The sequence below is a fragment of the Dama dama genome, chromosome 18 (assembly GCF_033118175.1).
Source record: "Dama dama isolate Ldn47 chromosome 18, ASM3311817v1, whole genome shotgun sequence".
Taxonomy (NCBI): domain Eukaryota; kingdom Metazoa; phylum Chordata; class Mammalia; order Artiodactyla; family Cervidae; genus Dama; species Dama dama.
In genome coordinates, this window is record NC_083698.1 from 5,798,441 (window position 1) to 5,815,345 (window position 16,905).

Genomic DNA, 16,905 nt, shown 5'->3' on the forward strand with positions numbered 1-16,905 from the left:
GAGGCTTCTTTCTCTTCCTGCCTAATTTGCTTACGAAAAATATTCATCGATGTCCCACGTTTAATTCACTTAGTAATGAAAAGTAAATGAGCCCAACCGGCATGTTTGATTTGTGGTGGAAAGACAGAAACTGCTTTGCAAGAACAAACAAAGTTAAATTAAAGTAAGCGACTTGCCCCGAGAGTGGAAATTGAATTTTCCTCCAAAGACCTTAATGCCTTTAAAACATGGGACTAATACCGATGAGAGAGCAGGCCTTACTGGAACCCAGCTCCCGTGGGTCCCCCGGGGCCCAGAGGGCCAGGACTCGCGTGCTAGGGCGTGGATGCAAACATCGAAACTCACAAGCATCCCAGCCTGCATCCTGTTCTTTATCCGGTCCTGCATCCCATCGTGCCTCTCTTCCTGCATCCACGGAAGGCGCTCGCGAAGCCGCGCGTCATGCTGGCGCGCAGGGCCAACCGCGCAGGCACCTACCGTTTTTGCAGATGGGGCAGCACTGGTCCGGCTCGTACACGGGGTCCACGCACTCGGTCTGCGGACACGCGGACACCGCACATAGCACTTCCCCGCTGGCCTCGCAGCGGCACCGCTCACACGGCGACACCTGCAACACAGGCCACGGTCAGGGGCAGCGTCTCCATCCTCGGCTGAAACCTCCACACGTCCCCAGCCCGTGAGGACAGGGACTCAGGTTGGGAGGCTCCCCTGGGCGTGAGCACACCGACCCGACGGGGACCCGAGGTTGCTCTCTCCCTCCCAGCTCCACACCGGGGAGCCTCTGTATTTTTATTAACTCACACTGTGAGCTTCTTTACAAGCTTTCTGTTGAAGAAAGATTTTTGTTTCTGGGGGATCGGGATTGGGAATACATGTAAATCCATGGCTGATTCATATCAATGTATGACAAAACCCACTGGAAAAAAAAAAAAAAAAATTACGCAGCACGTTGTACTGGATTCTTGCCCACCCAGGCATCCCGTAGATGCTGCAAAGCCCTGCCCAGGGCCAGCCGGCCTTCAGGGCCCACTCTTAGCATCTCTGCCCAGTGAAGACAGCAGAGCAGGACAGGAAGGGGAGGGGCTAGGGAAGGAGGAACCTAGGGCTTCTCAGAGCTGGGCACCTGGCCAGGGGCTGTCCCAACAAGACCTCATTTAACTCTCAGGGAAGCAATAACCACACCTACTCCAGTGATGGCCCTTGTTTCTGGCAAGGAAACTGAGACTCAGGTGTCAGGCAACTGGCCACAGGTGGGGCAGACCTTTCATCAGGGGCAGGGCTTCGGCTCCAGAGTCCAAGGCCACGCATGGGCCATCGCTTCCATCACCCGGTGTCACCCGTCCTTCACATCCTGGCTCCAACTGGCCTTGCTGAATTTGCCAGCCGTTGGCCCCAATGCTACCTTTTTGGATCTCTCCAATCAAGCACAATAAGGGGCTTCCCAGGTGGCACTAGTGGTAAAGAACCTGCCTGCCCAAGCAGGAGATGTAAGAGACACGGGTTCGATACCTGGGTTGGGAAGATCCCCGGAGGAGGGCATGGCAACCCACTCCAGTATTCTTGCCTGGGAAATCCCATGGACAGAAGAGCCTGGGGGGGCTGCAGTCCATAGGGTCGCACAGAGTTGGACATGACTGAAGTGACTTAGCACGCAATCAAGCATTATGGCCATTCCTGGCAAGGCTGGACACTGCCAACAAATCCCCCTGTAGTAACTCAGACAGGTCGTGGTGGGGATGATATTTATTTTCCTGGAAACCCCCAGTGGAGTGATTTTTCATCTGGGTTGACCCATGACAAAGTGAAACAGGACATGCAGACCCAGCAATCAGGCACTGTGATGTGGGATGCATGCTTTAAAGGACACTGCAGATGGGGGGAGGATTGTCAAACCGAGTTTTCTGGACAGGGAGGCCCTGCTTCACTTTTGCTGGTAATACCTGTGGCTCAACCAGCACCACACAAACGACTCTCATGGCTGCTGCCTTGGACTAAACAGTGCAAATGCCCCAAACTGACATCTCCACTCAATGAACTGACATCTCCACCGAGTGGCCTGGTTCCTACATGAAGCAAAAGCTCTATTTGTACTTAAAGGCATGGTTTTCAGGCACTAGACCAACATGTGGCTGAGAGTCAGGGGTGAGGGGTGTGTGTGTGTGTGTCTTCACACTTAGAAAATAAGAGAAATAAAACACTGAAAAAAACACTTTAGAGTTGCCCAGGACAAAATCTTGACTGGTTTGCATTACAACCGTAGAAGTTAAACTCAATCTGCCAGCAATGTAAAGGCGCATGTTTGAGAAGCAGCGCCGGCAGGAGGAGGTCCCCTCGCTTCCATAACAAGCATGGCTGCGCTGCTCCCCGCCTGTCCTCTGTCTCCTCCCAGATCCTCGCTCAGCCTGTAGCATCCTTGTGTCCAGGGTGGGCTTACTCAGTGAGCAGGATATGAAAAGAATTGCGGAATTTTCAAAAGCAGAGATCCTCAGTTGCAAGGGCTACAGCTCACTACAGCTCAGAGGCTCCAGAGGGGAGGCATAAAGTGCAGAGTGGGTGGGTTAGACAGAGGGGAGGCACTTCCCACCCCAGAAGTGAGGATAGCCCCATTGGGAGGGCTGGAGACTCAGGAAGGAGCAAGAGGGCCGGGACTCACTGCAGTCTGTCCTCAAGAAACGGGCACAAGGAGCTCCCTCGTGGGCCAGCGGCGAAGACTCCATGCTCCCAATGCAGGGGCACAGGTTCAAACCCCGGCTGGTCAGCTAAGATCCTGCGTGCCTCCTGGCATGGCCAAGAAAAGGGCAACAGCCAGGCACCACGCCACACCCTGGCTGTCATGCAGGAAGCAGGAAAAAGCCCCATTTGGGTTTGGGAATTTGAAAGGAGAGAAGGGCCCTCCTGTCCTGCCCCCAGGACAGGGCCAGAAAGGCTTCGTCACAGGTCCTAAGCAGCCCCTCCTGAAAACCAGTCTTCTTCCTGCTCTGGGCCTGAGACAGCACCCTGCCCTACCACGGAGCCATACTCAAATCACACAAGCAGCGTGGGCTGCTATTTTCTTTAAGGACACAACTTGGGGCTTTCCTGGTTGTCCGTGTTGAGTCCTGCCTCAAGGGCACAGGTGCGAAGCCTTTTACTAAGGCCACAGGAGCAGAGCCCAGAACCAAAGTCACCTCTGAAGCTGACTGACCCCCTTTGTAACTGTTGTCAAAAGCCCCCGTGATCTTCACCAATAGACTGCTGCTGCTGCTGCTGCTGCTAAGTCACTTTAGTTGTGTCCGACCCTGTGCGACCCCATAGACAGTAGCCCACCAGGCTCCCCCATCCCTGGGATTCTCCAAGCAAGAACACTGGAGTGGGTTGCCATTCCCTTCTCCAATGCATGAAAGTGAAAAGTGAAAGGGAAGTCACTCAGTCGTGTCCGACTCTTGGTGACCCCAAGGACTGCAGCCTACCAGGCTCCTCCGTCCATGGGATTTTTCAGGCAAGAGTACTGGAGTGGGGTGCCATTGTCTTCTCTGTCACCAACAGACTAGGTGACTCTAAATTAGGCAAACATGCCCAACAGGTGGTGCCAGTAGTAAAAAAACCCACCTGCCAATCCAGGAAACATAAGATATGCGGGTTTGATCCCTGGGTCGGGAAGATCCCCTGGAGGAGGGCATGGCAACCCACTCCAGTATTCTTGCCTGGAGAATCCCCATGACAGAGGAGCCTGGAGGACTACAGTTCATAGGGTTGCAAAAAGTTGCACACACTTGAAGTGACTTAGCATGCACACATACTACCGTACGCTGCCCTAACCAATCACCTAGTGCCAACCTCCCAGCAGGAATTTTCTTTGTTTGGAGGCTATAAAAATCAGCTACTGACCTACGAAAGCTGTTGCCTCTCCCTGGTCTGTCAGGAAGTCTGGCTACTGTGCTCACAGTCACATTATCTCTGCTCTTTGTTCTTAATAAACGCACTCCCTTCTGAAATGCTCTGTGTCTGGAAATTATTTTCCAACCCATGCTTGAACTGCCTCAACAGTCCAGTGGTTAAGACTCTGCACTCTCAGTGCAGAAGGCCCGCGTTCAATCTCTGGTCAGGGAGCTGGATCCCACATACTGCAAGCCACAACAAAGATAGACGATCCCATGCTGACTTGGCACAGCCAAATTAATTCATGAATAAATTAAGTAACTTAAACTAATAAATACGTTTTCTAACAAAAGGTTTGCAACTTGATCAAAGATTGGATTGTGGGTTTTACTATCACTAAATATTTGGAAATCCTGGTTCAACTATGTGGAGGCTTGTTTACTTCTCAAAAATCAGAGTTTAGGCTTACAGTCAAGATCACAAGGGTGTCCCTCCCAGACTTCAGCCCCTGCTCTGCCTTCCCCAACCACATGTGTGGCTGAAAACCCCCTTGCCCAATGGTAGCAGGTGGGGGCAGAGACTCTGGCCTCTATGACCCTGGTTGGGAGGTTCGCCTGCCCAGGGCCTGACTGGATTCCACACGGCTGCTCCGACTCCAGGCACCAGATCTGAGCACTGCCGAGCCAAAGAATCCTCAGCTACCAGCTCAAGCACCAAAAGGCCTGCTGCCATCCCACGTTCTCTGTCCTTCAGTGTGAACTGAAGGTAAGGATGCCTAGTGCATTCTTGAATCTGTGAGCAGCAACGTAAGCTTCTAAGATGCATTTCTGCAGTCTCTCCTGTTAGCAACAGCTACCTACACTGTGTGTAACACATCCAATGACTGCAATATCACCCTCTGCAATCCTCCAGTTACAAATCCAAGTTTTGTAGAGATAGATACAGAGCCTGGACGAACACTGGGTCATTTGAGGAAGAGGAGTCCACTCTCAAGGAACCCACCATGGACTGGAGTAGTCAACTGTTGTGTTGAAGGAGAACACAATTTTTCAGAATGAGAGTAAAGATAAGCTCTAGGTCGTTCATTCATTTATCCCAGTCCTGAGGCCAGATGATGAACCCCCACTGTGCTATTTCCAGAAAGGTGGGAACATGGGTCATGGCTGGGAGAGGGGTGATGGCTAGGAAGGCCAGCGAGGGGCCAGCAATTGACCGGCCTGGGATCCAAGTCTGGATGCCAAGGGCCGCTCTGTCTCACAGGCCTCCTCTGCTTTCAGAGTTACCCCAGTGACCGTGACTTTTGAACAACTTCAAAGTGGATCTCATCTGAAGGGCTTCCCTGGTGGCCCAGATGGTAAAGAATCTGCCTGCAATGCAGGAGACCCCGGTTCTACCCCTGGGTCAGGAAAATCCCCTGGAGAAGGAAGGAAGTGGCAACCCACTCCAGTATCCTTGCCTGGAGAATCCCATGGACGGAGGAGCCTGGCGGGCTATAGTCCATGGGGTTGCAAAGAGTTGGATACTACTGAGCAACTAGCACTTTCACTTTCAACCTGAAGCAAAACCATGAAGAACAGACTTGCCGGAACCTGTTTTCACTGAACCATCTATGAACAGATGAGAGAAAGATATTAACTTGACAGTGGCTAACGTGTTCATAGTTAGAACCTTAGAATGCTCAGTAATGACGGACACGTCCACATCACATGTGCACAGGCAGTAAGACTCTGAATTAAACACTGAGTTTATTTCTAAACAATTAAGTAGGGAAAAGCAATATAATTTATACATGAAATGATTTACACATGAAATGTAAAATGAGGCTTTCATGACGGATACTGCTTACATCAGTCACCTCATACATAAATGATCTATATAAGTAAGCAGTGATTTGGGAAGAACTTCCGTACAGTCATCTATTAGCAGCTGTATTTTATCCCACATATGTCACATCCGTGAATTCAGGTGCAGTTAGATCTCTGTCTGTAAGGAGCTTTGCCTTGCGTCATTCCATAACCATGGTTATAATCATTACAACCATGAGAAGGACCAGGTTCTGAAATACAGCAGGAAACTATTGTGTTCAAAGGCTGAATTTGAATCCCACTCTTGTCTGTGTCCTAAACATCTTTCTACTCTCAAGGCAGCAACTTATTTTGTACAACATGTACTTTTTTACATTTTTTACTTCTTTTACTCAGCATTGTGACCCTGAGATGTATCTGTGCTGTAGCATACCATTCCTTTTTGATCGCATTCCATTGGATAGACATGCTACAGTTTGTGTATCCATTTACTTGCTTATAGACATTTGGGTTGTTTCTGGTTTGGATCTGTTACCTATAAAGCTGCAATGAAAACTCGGGCACACAAAAAAGAAACTAATTTCCAGACACTTTCTGCTGCTCCATCCTGCCTACACAGCACCTTTTCCTCACCATCCAGCAGAATGTCCACCTACTTGGGAATGCCAATATACTTTTCTTAAATCTGGTTTCTACACATCTTTCTGTCCTATGCCACCAGAAAAGGCCAGTGGCCCAGGTAAGAAGTCGAAGATGCCTTGTGTCACCTGAATTCTGCTGTCTGGCTAACAACCAGAATTATATTTCCAATCTGGAACTTTGTCCTGGGGTTGCTGGCGTGGAAGCCATGAAATCCCACTAATTCCATGCTGGCTGCAGATGCCTCTGCCAGAACAGACAAATGAGAGACCATGAAAATCCAAGTAAAAGGTCTCAAGAAATTGTAACATTTTCACAGATAGAATTAATTTATGCATGAAGAGATGTCAGCCCAGACCTTTCTCAACTAAAATCATTCAACCTGAAACAAACCCTTCTCTTTATTTTGTCCATCAGCAGAGAGATCCTCTTTATTTTTCTAACCCTTGTGCTGTTGGATTCTGCAAAGTAAGATTAACATGAAAACAAAGAGAAACACTGAAGTCTGGGGCTTCCCTCTCCCTTCCCCTTTCCTGCTCCCACATTCTCTCCTTTCTTCAAATCTCTGTAAGCCCTCGGGCCCCTTGAATTCCTCCAGGCGCGCTGACCGACAGGACAGTCCTACTCTCAGCCTGCGGTCAGCTGCTAACTAAATTCAGCACAACTCAAGAGCCAGGGCTGAGTCCCTGTCACATCGGGATAGTTACAGCAACTGAGCCGGTGCAAAATGCTGCACAGGTTCAATAAATATTGACTGAGTCAAGGGAAAAATGGTTGGAAAGACACAAGAGCTGAAATTAACTTGCATAGCACAGGAGAAACAGAAAAAAGTGAAATCTGCAGAAAGGGCTGCAGAAAGGGCTGGTCGCCAGCTGGTAAGGAGCTGCTGGAGGATTAGATACCCTCACACAAGGCAAAGGGACGACAGGTCCTTCTATTATGAGGGATCAAGATTTGGATTACATGCTTAATCCACAAACGGAAGGGAAGATACAGACGTTAGAATGATGTAAACACAGAAATGGACGCTTACAGAAAGGATCCGACAGTGCAGAGAGGGATGCATGGAAATGAGGCCCCTAAACCCACAGCCTGACATCAGTAGGCAAATCCTGGAGATTCTGGAGCAATCCAGCCCTGCACGTGGGAAGCAGATGAGCCACCATGCTCTGCCTGTTACATCTCTCCTAACTCTTCTACTCTGCATGCCACGGTTTCCTATAAACAGCTAAATCTTATGTGGAATAGCTGAGGACTCATACTCTGACAAGCTGGAACCAAGACTGCTGGGAGAAATACCAACGATTTCAGATATGCAGATGATACCACTCATTGGTAGAAAGTGAAGAAGAACTAAAGAGCCTCTTGATGACGATGGAACAGAGAGTGAAAGAGCTGGCTTGAAACTCAACATTCCGAAAAGTAAGGTCATGGCATCCAGTCCCATCACTGCATGGCAAATGGAAGGGGAAAAAGTGGAAACAGTGACAGACTATTTTCTTGGGCTCCAAAATCACTGTGGACAGTGACTGCAGCCATGAAATTATAAGATGCTTGCTCTTTGGAATGGAATATATGACAAACCTAGATAGTGTATTCAAAAGCAGAGACATCACTTTGCTGACAAAGGTCCATATAGTCAAAGTTAGGGCTTTTCCAATAGTCATACATGGATGTGAGAGTTGGACCATAAGAAAGGCTGAACACTGAAGAATTGATCCTTTCGAATTGTGGTGCAGGAGAAGACTCTAGAGAGTCTCTTGGACTGCACGGACATCAAACCAGTCAATCCTAAAGGAAATCAACCCTGAATATTCATTGGAAGGACTGATGCTGAAGTTACAATATTTTGGCTACATGATGCTGAAAGCTGACTCATTGGAAAAGACCCTGATGCTGGGAAAGACTGAAGGTAAGAGAAGAAGAGGGAGGCAGAGGATTAGATGGTTAGATAGCATCACTGACTCAGTGGATGTGAATTTGAGCAAACTCTGGGAGACAGTGGAGGACAGAGGAGTCTAGGGTGCTGCAGTCCATGGGACTGCAGACTCAGACACAATTTAGCAACCAAACAACAACATGTTCTTTTACTTACCCAATGGACCAACTTCAAATCCAAATATGGAAGTTACCAGATGTGGACACACGCACCCTGCAGACTGGGGATTATGCAGCCATGTGTCCTGGGACAGAAAGACAGAAATAGGCTGCCCAGGACCTACCACCAGATCCTCCAGCCTCCACTGGCCAATCGCATAGGCTCCGTACCTAACAGAATCCTGTATCCCACAGAGACGTACAAAGGCATGCCTAAGTCATTCACCTCAGTGCCCAGTCTGGCTGGGGAGCTGAGAAACTAACAGAAAAGCAAACAATGGCAGATGCCAACTGAGCTGTACGCATATTACAACTCCTAAAGGCAAAGCTGTCCCTAGGGGCTGGAGGGGGAGGAAAGAGTACAGACTGGAACGTGGGTAAGTCAGCTGCAGAAAAGGCGGCAGGCAGAGAACGGGCACCATCGAGGCAAGGAGGGTGTCTCACCGCTCCTCAGTTCCCTCCCGGGGCCCAGAACCTACCCTAAAGAGATTCAGAAATCTAACCTGGTGAGAACAAACATTTCCTACCATCAGCAGAACTAAAAGACTTGTTCTAAAACTAAAGGACAAGAACTCAGTGTTGGTACATCTGAGTTTTATGTATATATTAGTCATTCAGTCGTGTCCGACTCCTCATGGACTGTAGACCATCAGAGTCCTCTGTCCGTGGGATTTTCCAAGCAAGGATACTGGAGTGGGTTGCCATTGCCTTCTCCAGGGGATCTTCCCAACCCAGGGATATACTATGACTTTGTTTGGTTAATTATTCTGATAATCTCCAATAAGGAACAAGTTGCCATGCAAAGATAAGTACAAATTTTAGCTTCTTTTTCAGGAGCAGTTTTTCAATAGTTTTAAATACTAAAGTAAGTGTTTTCAAGTTGGGATACTATATCACTTTCTCATTTCATTTTTTTTAATCTGCAAAACAACAATCTAAATTAAAGTTTTGAAATCAGAAAATTTCCTTAAGAGAATTCCTCTGTTCACATAATATCTTTACTCTCCCCTCGAATGGACAGTAACTTCTTTAATAACCACTCTTTACTTTTTTGATGTTATATTTTCATAAGATAAAGTTATTTTAAGAAAAAATATAATGTGATAAAAGTAAATGTTATCAAAACTAACAAAAAACAGAGAGAGAGAGAGAGAGAGAGAAACAAGAGGCCCGAGCTAAAACTGCCCTTCCCTGAAAGCAGTCTGGGCTTGGCCCTGGATGACAGCATCCTCCAAAGCCACTGTCACACTTTTGTCACCAGATGGCGAGAGTGTCCTTTCTAGCTGCTAAGTGTCTTCCCAAAAGTGCCCAGAGTCACACTCGTGAGCAGGATGCACTTAAGGGGAATCAAAAAGTCCCTTCTACTTAAACCACAGGTCTCATCAGCTTCTGACGACTGGGACCTGGATTATTTTGGAGCTGGAGGAAAAGGCAGGAGCAATGCTTTTCAACCCTTCTTTTCTATGGAGTGAACACACACCCGCATGGCTGATGAACTGCCAAGAAACCTGCTTAGCAAGTCAGGGCAGCGGCTGGAACTAGCGTCTGGTCAGGGCACTGGGTCACTGAGGTACCATCTCCATGAGTATGTCCTGGGCCACACTTCCTACTCTGACCAGTATCTCCTGACTCCTAGCAAGAAGTCTGAAAGATGCTATGTGGGTCCCAGCTTTGTTTTCAACAATTGCTTTGGACTAAATCCTTCCCCAACCTTACTACAGGTTCCACACCTGAAGCTGTCTTAAATGAGAGCAAGGCCTCACTAAGCCCCTAAGCAGCAGGGGCCTGCCTGGGACACGGGGGCACCAACCAGCAGCCTGCATCTTCCAGGCTCCCAGCGCTCTCTGAGCTCCAGCCCCGTCCGTCGGGGCCAGCTGGGGGGCCCACTCCCTATAAGGCTCTGTGCCTTCCCCCACCAGAAGGACAGCAGCTCTGAGTGAAGTGAATCTGATCCACAGCCAGCTTCCAGCCACCACACTAGCCAATGGTCTCACAGCTACAGCAAGCGGCTGCTTCCTCTGCCTTTAGAGGTTTTTGTTTTGTTTTGTTCTTTTTGTCTTTCCCCTGGCTGTCAGAGAATGGATTCGCACATAAAGGGACTTAATTAAGAACTGTCCCCAGGACTTGTCAGTTTACAGTCTCAGGAAGAACACACCTTCACCCACCACACACACACACACACACACACATACACACACACCTTCACCCGCCAGACACACACACACACCTTCACCCACCCCCCACACACACACATACACCTTCACTCACCACACACACACCTTCACCCACCACACACACACACACACACCTTCACCCACCACATCCACACACACACCTTCACCCACCCACCACACACACATACACACACACCTTCACCCACCACACACACACACACACACCTTCACCCACCACACACACACACACACACCTTCACCCACCACATCCACACACACACCTTCACCCACCCACCACACACACATACACACACACCTTCACCCACCCACCACACACACACACACACACACCTTCACCCACCACACGCACACACACACCGTCACCCACCACACACACACACACACCGTCACCCACCACACGCACACACACACCTTCACCCACCACACACACACACCTTCACCCACCCACCACACACACACACACACCTTCACCCACCACACGCACACACACACCGTCACCCACCACACACACACACACCGTCACCCACCACACACACACACACCTTCACCCACCACACACACACACACACACACACCTTCACCCACCACACACACACACACACCTTCACCCACCACACACACACACACACACACACCTTCACCCACCACACACACACACACACACACCTTCACCCACCACAAATACACACACACCTTCTCCCTCCCACCCTTCACCACACACACACACACCTTCACCCACCACACACACACACACACACACATACACAAACACACAGCAGGTGAACAACAGTCTGACAACCTGACAAGGCCCTGCTTTCTTCTCAGGCACCAAAGACTGACTTTTTCTCCTTTACAGTTTAGCTTGAAGCAGGACCCTCTGTCTAACATTTTTCAAAACTTCTTGTGAATAATTCCTTTGGATAAATACGGATCATGGGGGAACGCACTCACGCGGGGGAAGACATGGACAGTGTTTACATGGTGTATGTTTGCGGCAAGCAGTCAAACAGCTGGGATGAGAATGAAGAAGGCTGCTTCTTCTGGGATGAAGATCTCGACCTGGTGAATGTCCTGGAAGGGTCCCGATCTGACAGATTGCACAGTCAAATAAGATGCAGCAAAAAACCTGCTGGCCTCCTGTTAAGAGCTGAACAATTGAAAATTCACATGGTTAAAGTTCATGTGGCGAAGCTGTCACCCACAGCGTGATGGTCTCTGAGGGAGAGCCTGTGGGAGGTCATAAGGGTAAGATGTGGCCGAGCTCATGAGGGCAAGGCCCTCAGGGTGGGGTGTCCTCCTGTGAGAGGAGGAAGGCCCTCTCTCTACCGTGTGAGGACACGCTGAGAAAGTGGCCGTGTACAAGACAGAGCAAGCAGAATCAGACCCTGCAGGCACCTCAGTCTTGGACTTCAAGTCTCCAGAACCAGGAGAAGCCAATTTCTGTTGTTTCAGGCACCCAGTCTCATGTACTTCACTCTGGCAGCCTGAACTAAGACACCACCTGCGCCCCCATTTCTGCAGTGGAGAGCGGGTGTGTCCACGTGGACCCAGCCGGGCCTCCAGCTCTTGGCTTGCTGCAAACAGAGCTGGCAGAGAGGAGGCGGGGCCAAGAAGGTCTGGCAGGACCCCAGGGCCACAGGCAGCCAGGCTCAGAGCCCCAGCCTGGACCCCGCTCCCAGTAGGGTGGGCCTCTCTCCTCCCACTTGGGATCACGGGTGATGGTGAGATTTGGATGGAGCAGCTTTAATGCTTTACCTATTCACAGATTTCTAAAATTAAGACCTTAATAGATAGGACATGAGGCCAACTGGGCATGATCACCCACTCGGGCCAAATCGGGATCACCCACTCGGGCCAAATGGAGGGAAAAGGACAGGAGAGCAGTTCTGTTAAAGCCAAACTCCTTCTGGGACCTCCCTGGTTGTCCAGTGGTTAGGACTCAATGCTTCCACTGCCAGGGCCCAGGTTCAGTCCCTGCTCGGGAACTAAGAGCCCACAAGTTGAGTGGTACAGCCAAAAAAAATTGAAAAGCCCAACTCCTTTTAAATAACGAGAGGATTTAAACTCTTTTGTTTTGGAATTAGCATAAAGGTTAAAGATAAGTAATCCTTAGGAGAAAGAAGCAATAAAATGAATGGGCTTCCCTGGTGGCTCAGCAGTAAAGAATCTACCGACAACGTTTGAGTCGCAAGAGATGTTGGTTTGATCCCCAGGTCAGGAAGATCTCCTGGAAAAAGAAATGGCAACCCACTCTGGTATCCTTGCCAGGAAAAATCTCATGGACAGAGTAGCCTGGTGGGCTACAGTCCATGGGGTCACAAACAGTTGGATATGACTAAAGCAACTGAGCATGCACAGCCTTCCTTTAATATACAAAAACTAAGTGTCTTCCAAGAGCAGGCTTTTAAAAGGTGGGTGTGAGGAGTGATGAGAGGATTGGTTTCCTTGGGGATACAAGTTCAGAAATGAGGCAGTGAAGTGGTGATAATAGGGGACCTGGCAAATGGAGAAAGTACTTACCACACTGAAACCCATATGTGTATCTCGTCCTAACACACATACACGTACACAGACGTAAACAGAACCATGCTGCTTTCTTTCAGCATTCTTCACTTGAGATGGAAGTGATAGCGCTTAAACGCTAGACAGGGAGAGATGAAGACCTCCAGAGGTGAGCTGGCTCAGTGGAGCCGGAGGGAACAAGGGTAACAATCGCCAATGAGAAATTGGCCACATGGACACATCCGAGGTTGGAGCCTGGCTCCCTGCAGCCTGCTCAGCTGTCAATCACCCAGCAAGTGCTGGACCACGGGCTGTGCCTGGAGCACGGGCATCCTCAGCTCACACCTTTGGCCCCTGCCCTTCCCCTTGAAGCTCAGCCTCTTCCACAGCACCCTGCAGTCACAACAGGCCAGCCCAGCGGTTTCTCCAGTTAATGAGGTCCCTTTCCACGGAGGTTTAGAACACCATGGGGCTCACTCACAAGAAAGGGGCCATCTTTGCTCTCAGACACATCCCTGAGGGCCAACCACTCAATTGTGTCGGTGGCCCCTCACTGTTACCCCCGGGCAAGATGCTCTTACTTCCTAGGCTCCCTGGAGGGCACAGGAAGCCTGAGGGGAACTCTGTTGCCAGCAGGAGGTGACCTGAGCTGAGTGGTTGACATCACAGCACAGTTTATCCCTCAGGCCACTGGCGTCCCCTGCTCCTCACAGGCCCAGGCAAAGGCAGCAGGCTTTCAGAATTCTTTCTCTTCCTGCCTCTCAGGCCCTGACGTTTCTGCAAGTGTGACATGGCTGACCTGCTTGCCAGTGGAGGCAAAGGTGCTCCGGGCAGCCCTGCTCCCCGTAGGAATGGATGGCCAGCATCCTGGCCCCCTGGCTTCCCTGCACTGGGGCCTGGGGGACAGAGATACCCCTACGACAGCGTCCATCGGCTGGGGGCCCTGTGTCCCCTGAACATAACTGTCAGCAATTCAAGAGTGTGACCAGGCTTAAAACTACGGCTCCTGACATCTTAACAGGGATGAATAAATACGAGTCCTGGCTTGTTGAAATGAACTTCATTTGTTTCAAGCCCTTTGAAACAAAACTATGGAGATAGATTTGGGGGACAAAAAACTCACAGAATTTAAAAGTAAAACGCAAGTAACAATTTTTTTTTTTTTAAGATTTTGTGACATGGGCCATTATTAAAGTCTTTTTTGAATTTGTTAAAACATTGCTACTGTTTCATGTTTTGGTTTTGGGGCCACAAGGCATGTGCAATCTTAGCTCCCCAACCAGGAATCAAACAGGTGCTCCCTGAGTTGAAAGGCGAAGTGTTAACCACTGGACCATCAGGGAAGTCCCCAGGGAATTTTTAAAGTTGGACCAGGGAAATGTAAACGACTGTGCCATGTTAACCTCCAACAAAGGCAAAGGCCCAAGACAGAAGGTCCAACCTGTCTGGTAGAGTGTGTGTTACTATCTATTTCTGAGCTGCCTCAGGAGCAGAAGGGCCATATCACTAAGAAGTGGCATCACTAGCTGTGGCTTTATACGTATATATATATATATATATATACACACCTATATACGTATATATATACTTAAATACATTATGTATGTGTGCGAGTGTTAGTCGCTCAGTTGTGTCTGACTCTTTGCCACCTCACGGACTATAGCCTACCAGGCTACTCTGTCCATGGAATTGTCCAGGCAAGAATACTGGAGTGGGTAGCCGTTCCCTTCTCCAGGGGATACTCGCAACCCGAGATCAAACACATGTCTCCTGCATTGCAGGCAGATTCTTTACCATCTGAGCCACCAGTTTTTGTCGTTCAGTTGCTCAGTCGTGTCTGACTCCTTGTGACCCCATGGACTGCAGCACACCAGGCTTCCCTGTCCCTCACTATTTCCCAGAGCTTGCTCAAACTCATATCCATTGAATTGGTGATGCCATCCAACCGTCTCATCCTCTGTTGTCCCCTTTTCCTCCTGCCTTCAATCTTTCCCAGGATCAGGGTATTTTTCAATGAGTTAGCTCTTTGCATCTGTTGGCCAAAGTATTGGAGTTTCAGCTTCAGTATCAGTCCTTCCAATGAATATTCAGGGTTGATTTCCTTTTGATTGACTGGTTTGATCTCCTTGCTGTCCAGAGACTCTCAAGAATCTTTTCCAGTACCACAGTTCAAAAGTATCAATTCTTTGGTGAAACTCATGTAATATTATGTACACTTAATATATAAGTGTGTGTATAAACAGATACACACACATATATCTTTCTTTAGATTTACTGGGACTCCTGAATCAGGAAATAGGGGTCTTTCAGTGAGGAAGTCTCCAGCACTCTCTCTTCCTTTCCCCACATTCTCTGCTACCTCTTTCAAAATTCTAACTGCACATATATTACCTTCTCTCTCAATCCTCCATGTACCCAAGCATGTCTTTCCTACATTCCATCTGTGCACCTGTGTTTCATTCTGGGCCACTTCTTCAAGTCTACCCCCAGGTTCACTAGATTATCTCAGAATCTGCATCTATCATCCTGCCAAACTCTCCCCTTGAAATAGAGGTTCTATCTGATTCCTTCCCCAAACTGATGAGTACTTTGGATATAGTGATATTGTTTACTCATCCATTTTATTCCCACATTTATTTCTCTAGGCATAAAAAATAATTCTCATTTATATCCTGACACCTGAGTCTGATCTGACTGCTTTTTGTCTCAGCTGCTCTTTCTCCTTATGTGTTATTGTTATTTTGACATCGTATTCCTTGGAACTGTATTTGCGGGGAGTCTCTGAGGCCAGAGTGTTTGCCTCTGCCCGATACCTGTGGGCACTGCCAGTCTGGGGCCCCTTTAAATGAAAATATTCCATGTGGATTATCCAGAGCACTCGGGGAAGCATGACCATCCATGTCCACAGGAGGGCACATGCAACAGCTGACCGTGAGCCCCAGCTCTGCCCACACTGAGGCCGTCCAGGGGCTGTGTCTGCACTGCCCTCCTGCAAGACAGACTCTTCTGGGGAGCCTGCTTTTATGAGACATATCCTGATTTGACTCTCTCCACCTGTGGTCCTGGACTTGCCACGTGCCCCATCCTGGCCATAAGTACCAAGCGTCCAGGTCCCAGGCATCAGTGATGGCCCTCAGCCAGCCACAGCTGAAGCCAGCCACCCCTCTGGCTGACTTTCCTCTCTGGATTCCGTTGTCCACCTCCAGAGACTAATTTCTCTGCGAGTGTGTGTGTGTGTCTCTTTTTGCCATTTCTGCTGTGCTTTTAAGAAGATGTGCTTTATTGTATGAAATCCAAGATTTCATGACTTTTGTAAAAACAGTGGGTTTTCAGGCTATGAGTCTTCTATATTCTCAAGCAAAATCACTTCTGCCATGATCAGAAATGCACAGAGCCTTAATTTTCCATTGCTCTGTTTTTCCACGGGCCGAGGGCCTCCCTGAGAACTCGCAAGGCCACGGGCAGATGCCTGACATCATCGCTTTCTGCATCCATTCGAAAGGCACTCTGTGTCCTGGCCGCACCCCAGTGCCCGGCAGAAATAGAAAGAGAAGTGAAATCCAGCTGGCAGGATCTCAGCCTTGGAACAGATAAGCAGCAAGAAGGATTTCCGGCTACGTGGTCAGAACCATGCCATGAAGGATGGCTACAGGGGCTGCAGACTTGAGTGGAAAACTGGATCCTTGATTCAAGCTCACAACTGTTCTATGTGAAACAGGCTTGGTCTTTCCTCCCGAAATCGGCCCCAGGATTCCTCTGCCATTTAAAGGCAAACCATCAACAGCCATGGGGTCTGAATGAGTGGCCTC

The 16,905-nt window shown here is 49.0% G+C and overlaps 1 protein-coding gene across 1 annotated transcript in view; it reads right to left on the reverse strand.

Moving 5' to 3' along the window:
- The window catches only part of VWC2 (von Willebrand factor C domain containing 2), a 133,121-nt gene that overhangs the window by 106,907 nt on the left and 9,309 nt on the right, over positions 1 to 16,905 (reverse strand). The window contains exon 2 of the mRNA XM_061166288.1: positions 478 to 607. Within this exon, the coding sequence (XP_061022271.1) occupies positions 478 to 607 (130 nt within the window). The remainder of the gene's footprint in view (positions 1 to 477; positions 608 to 16,905) is intronic.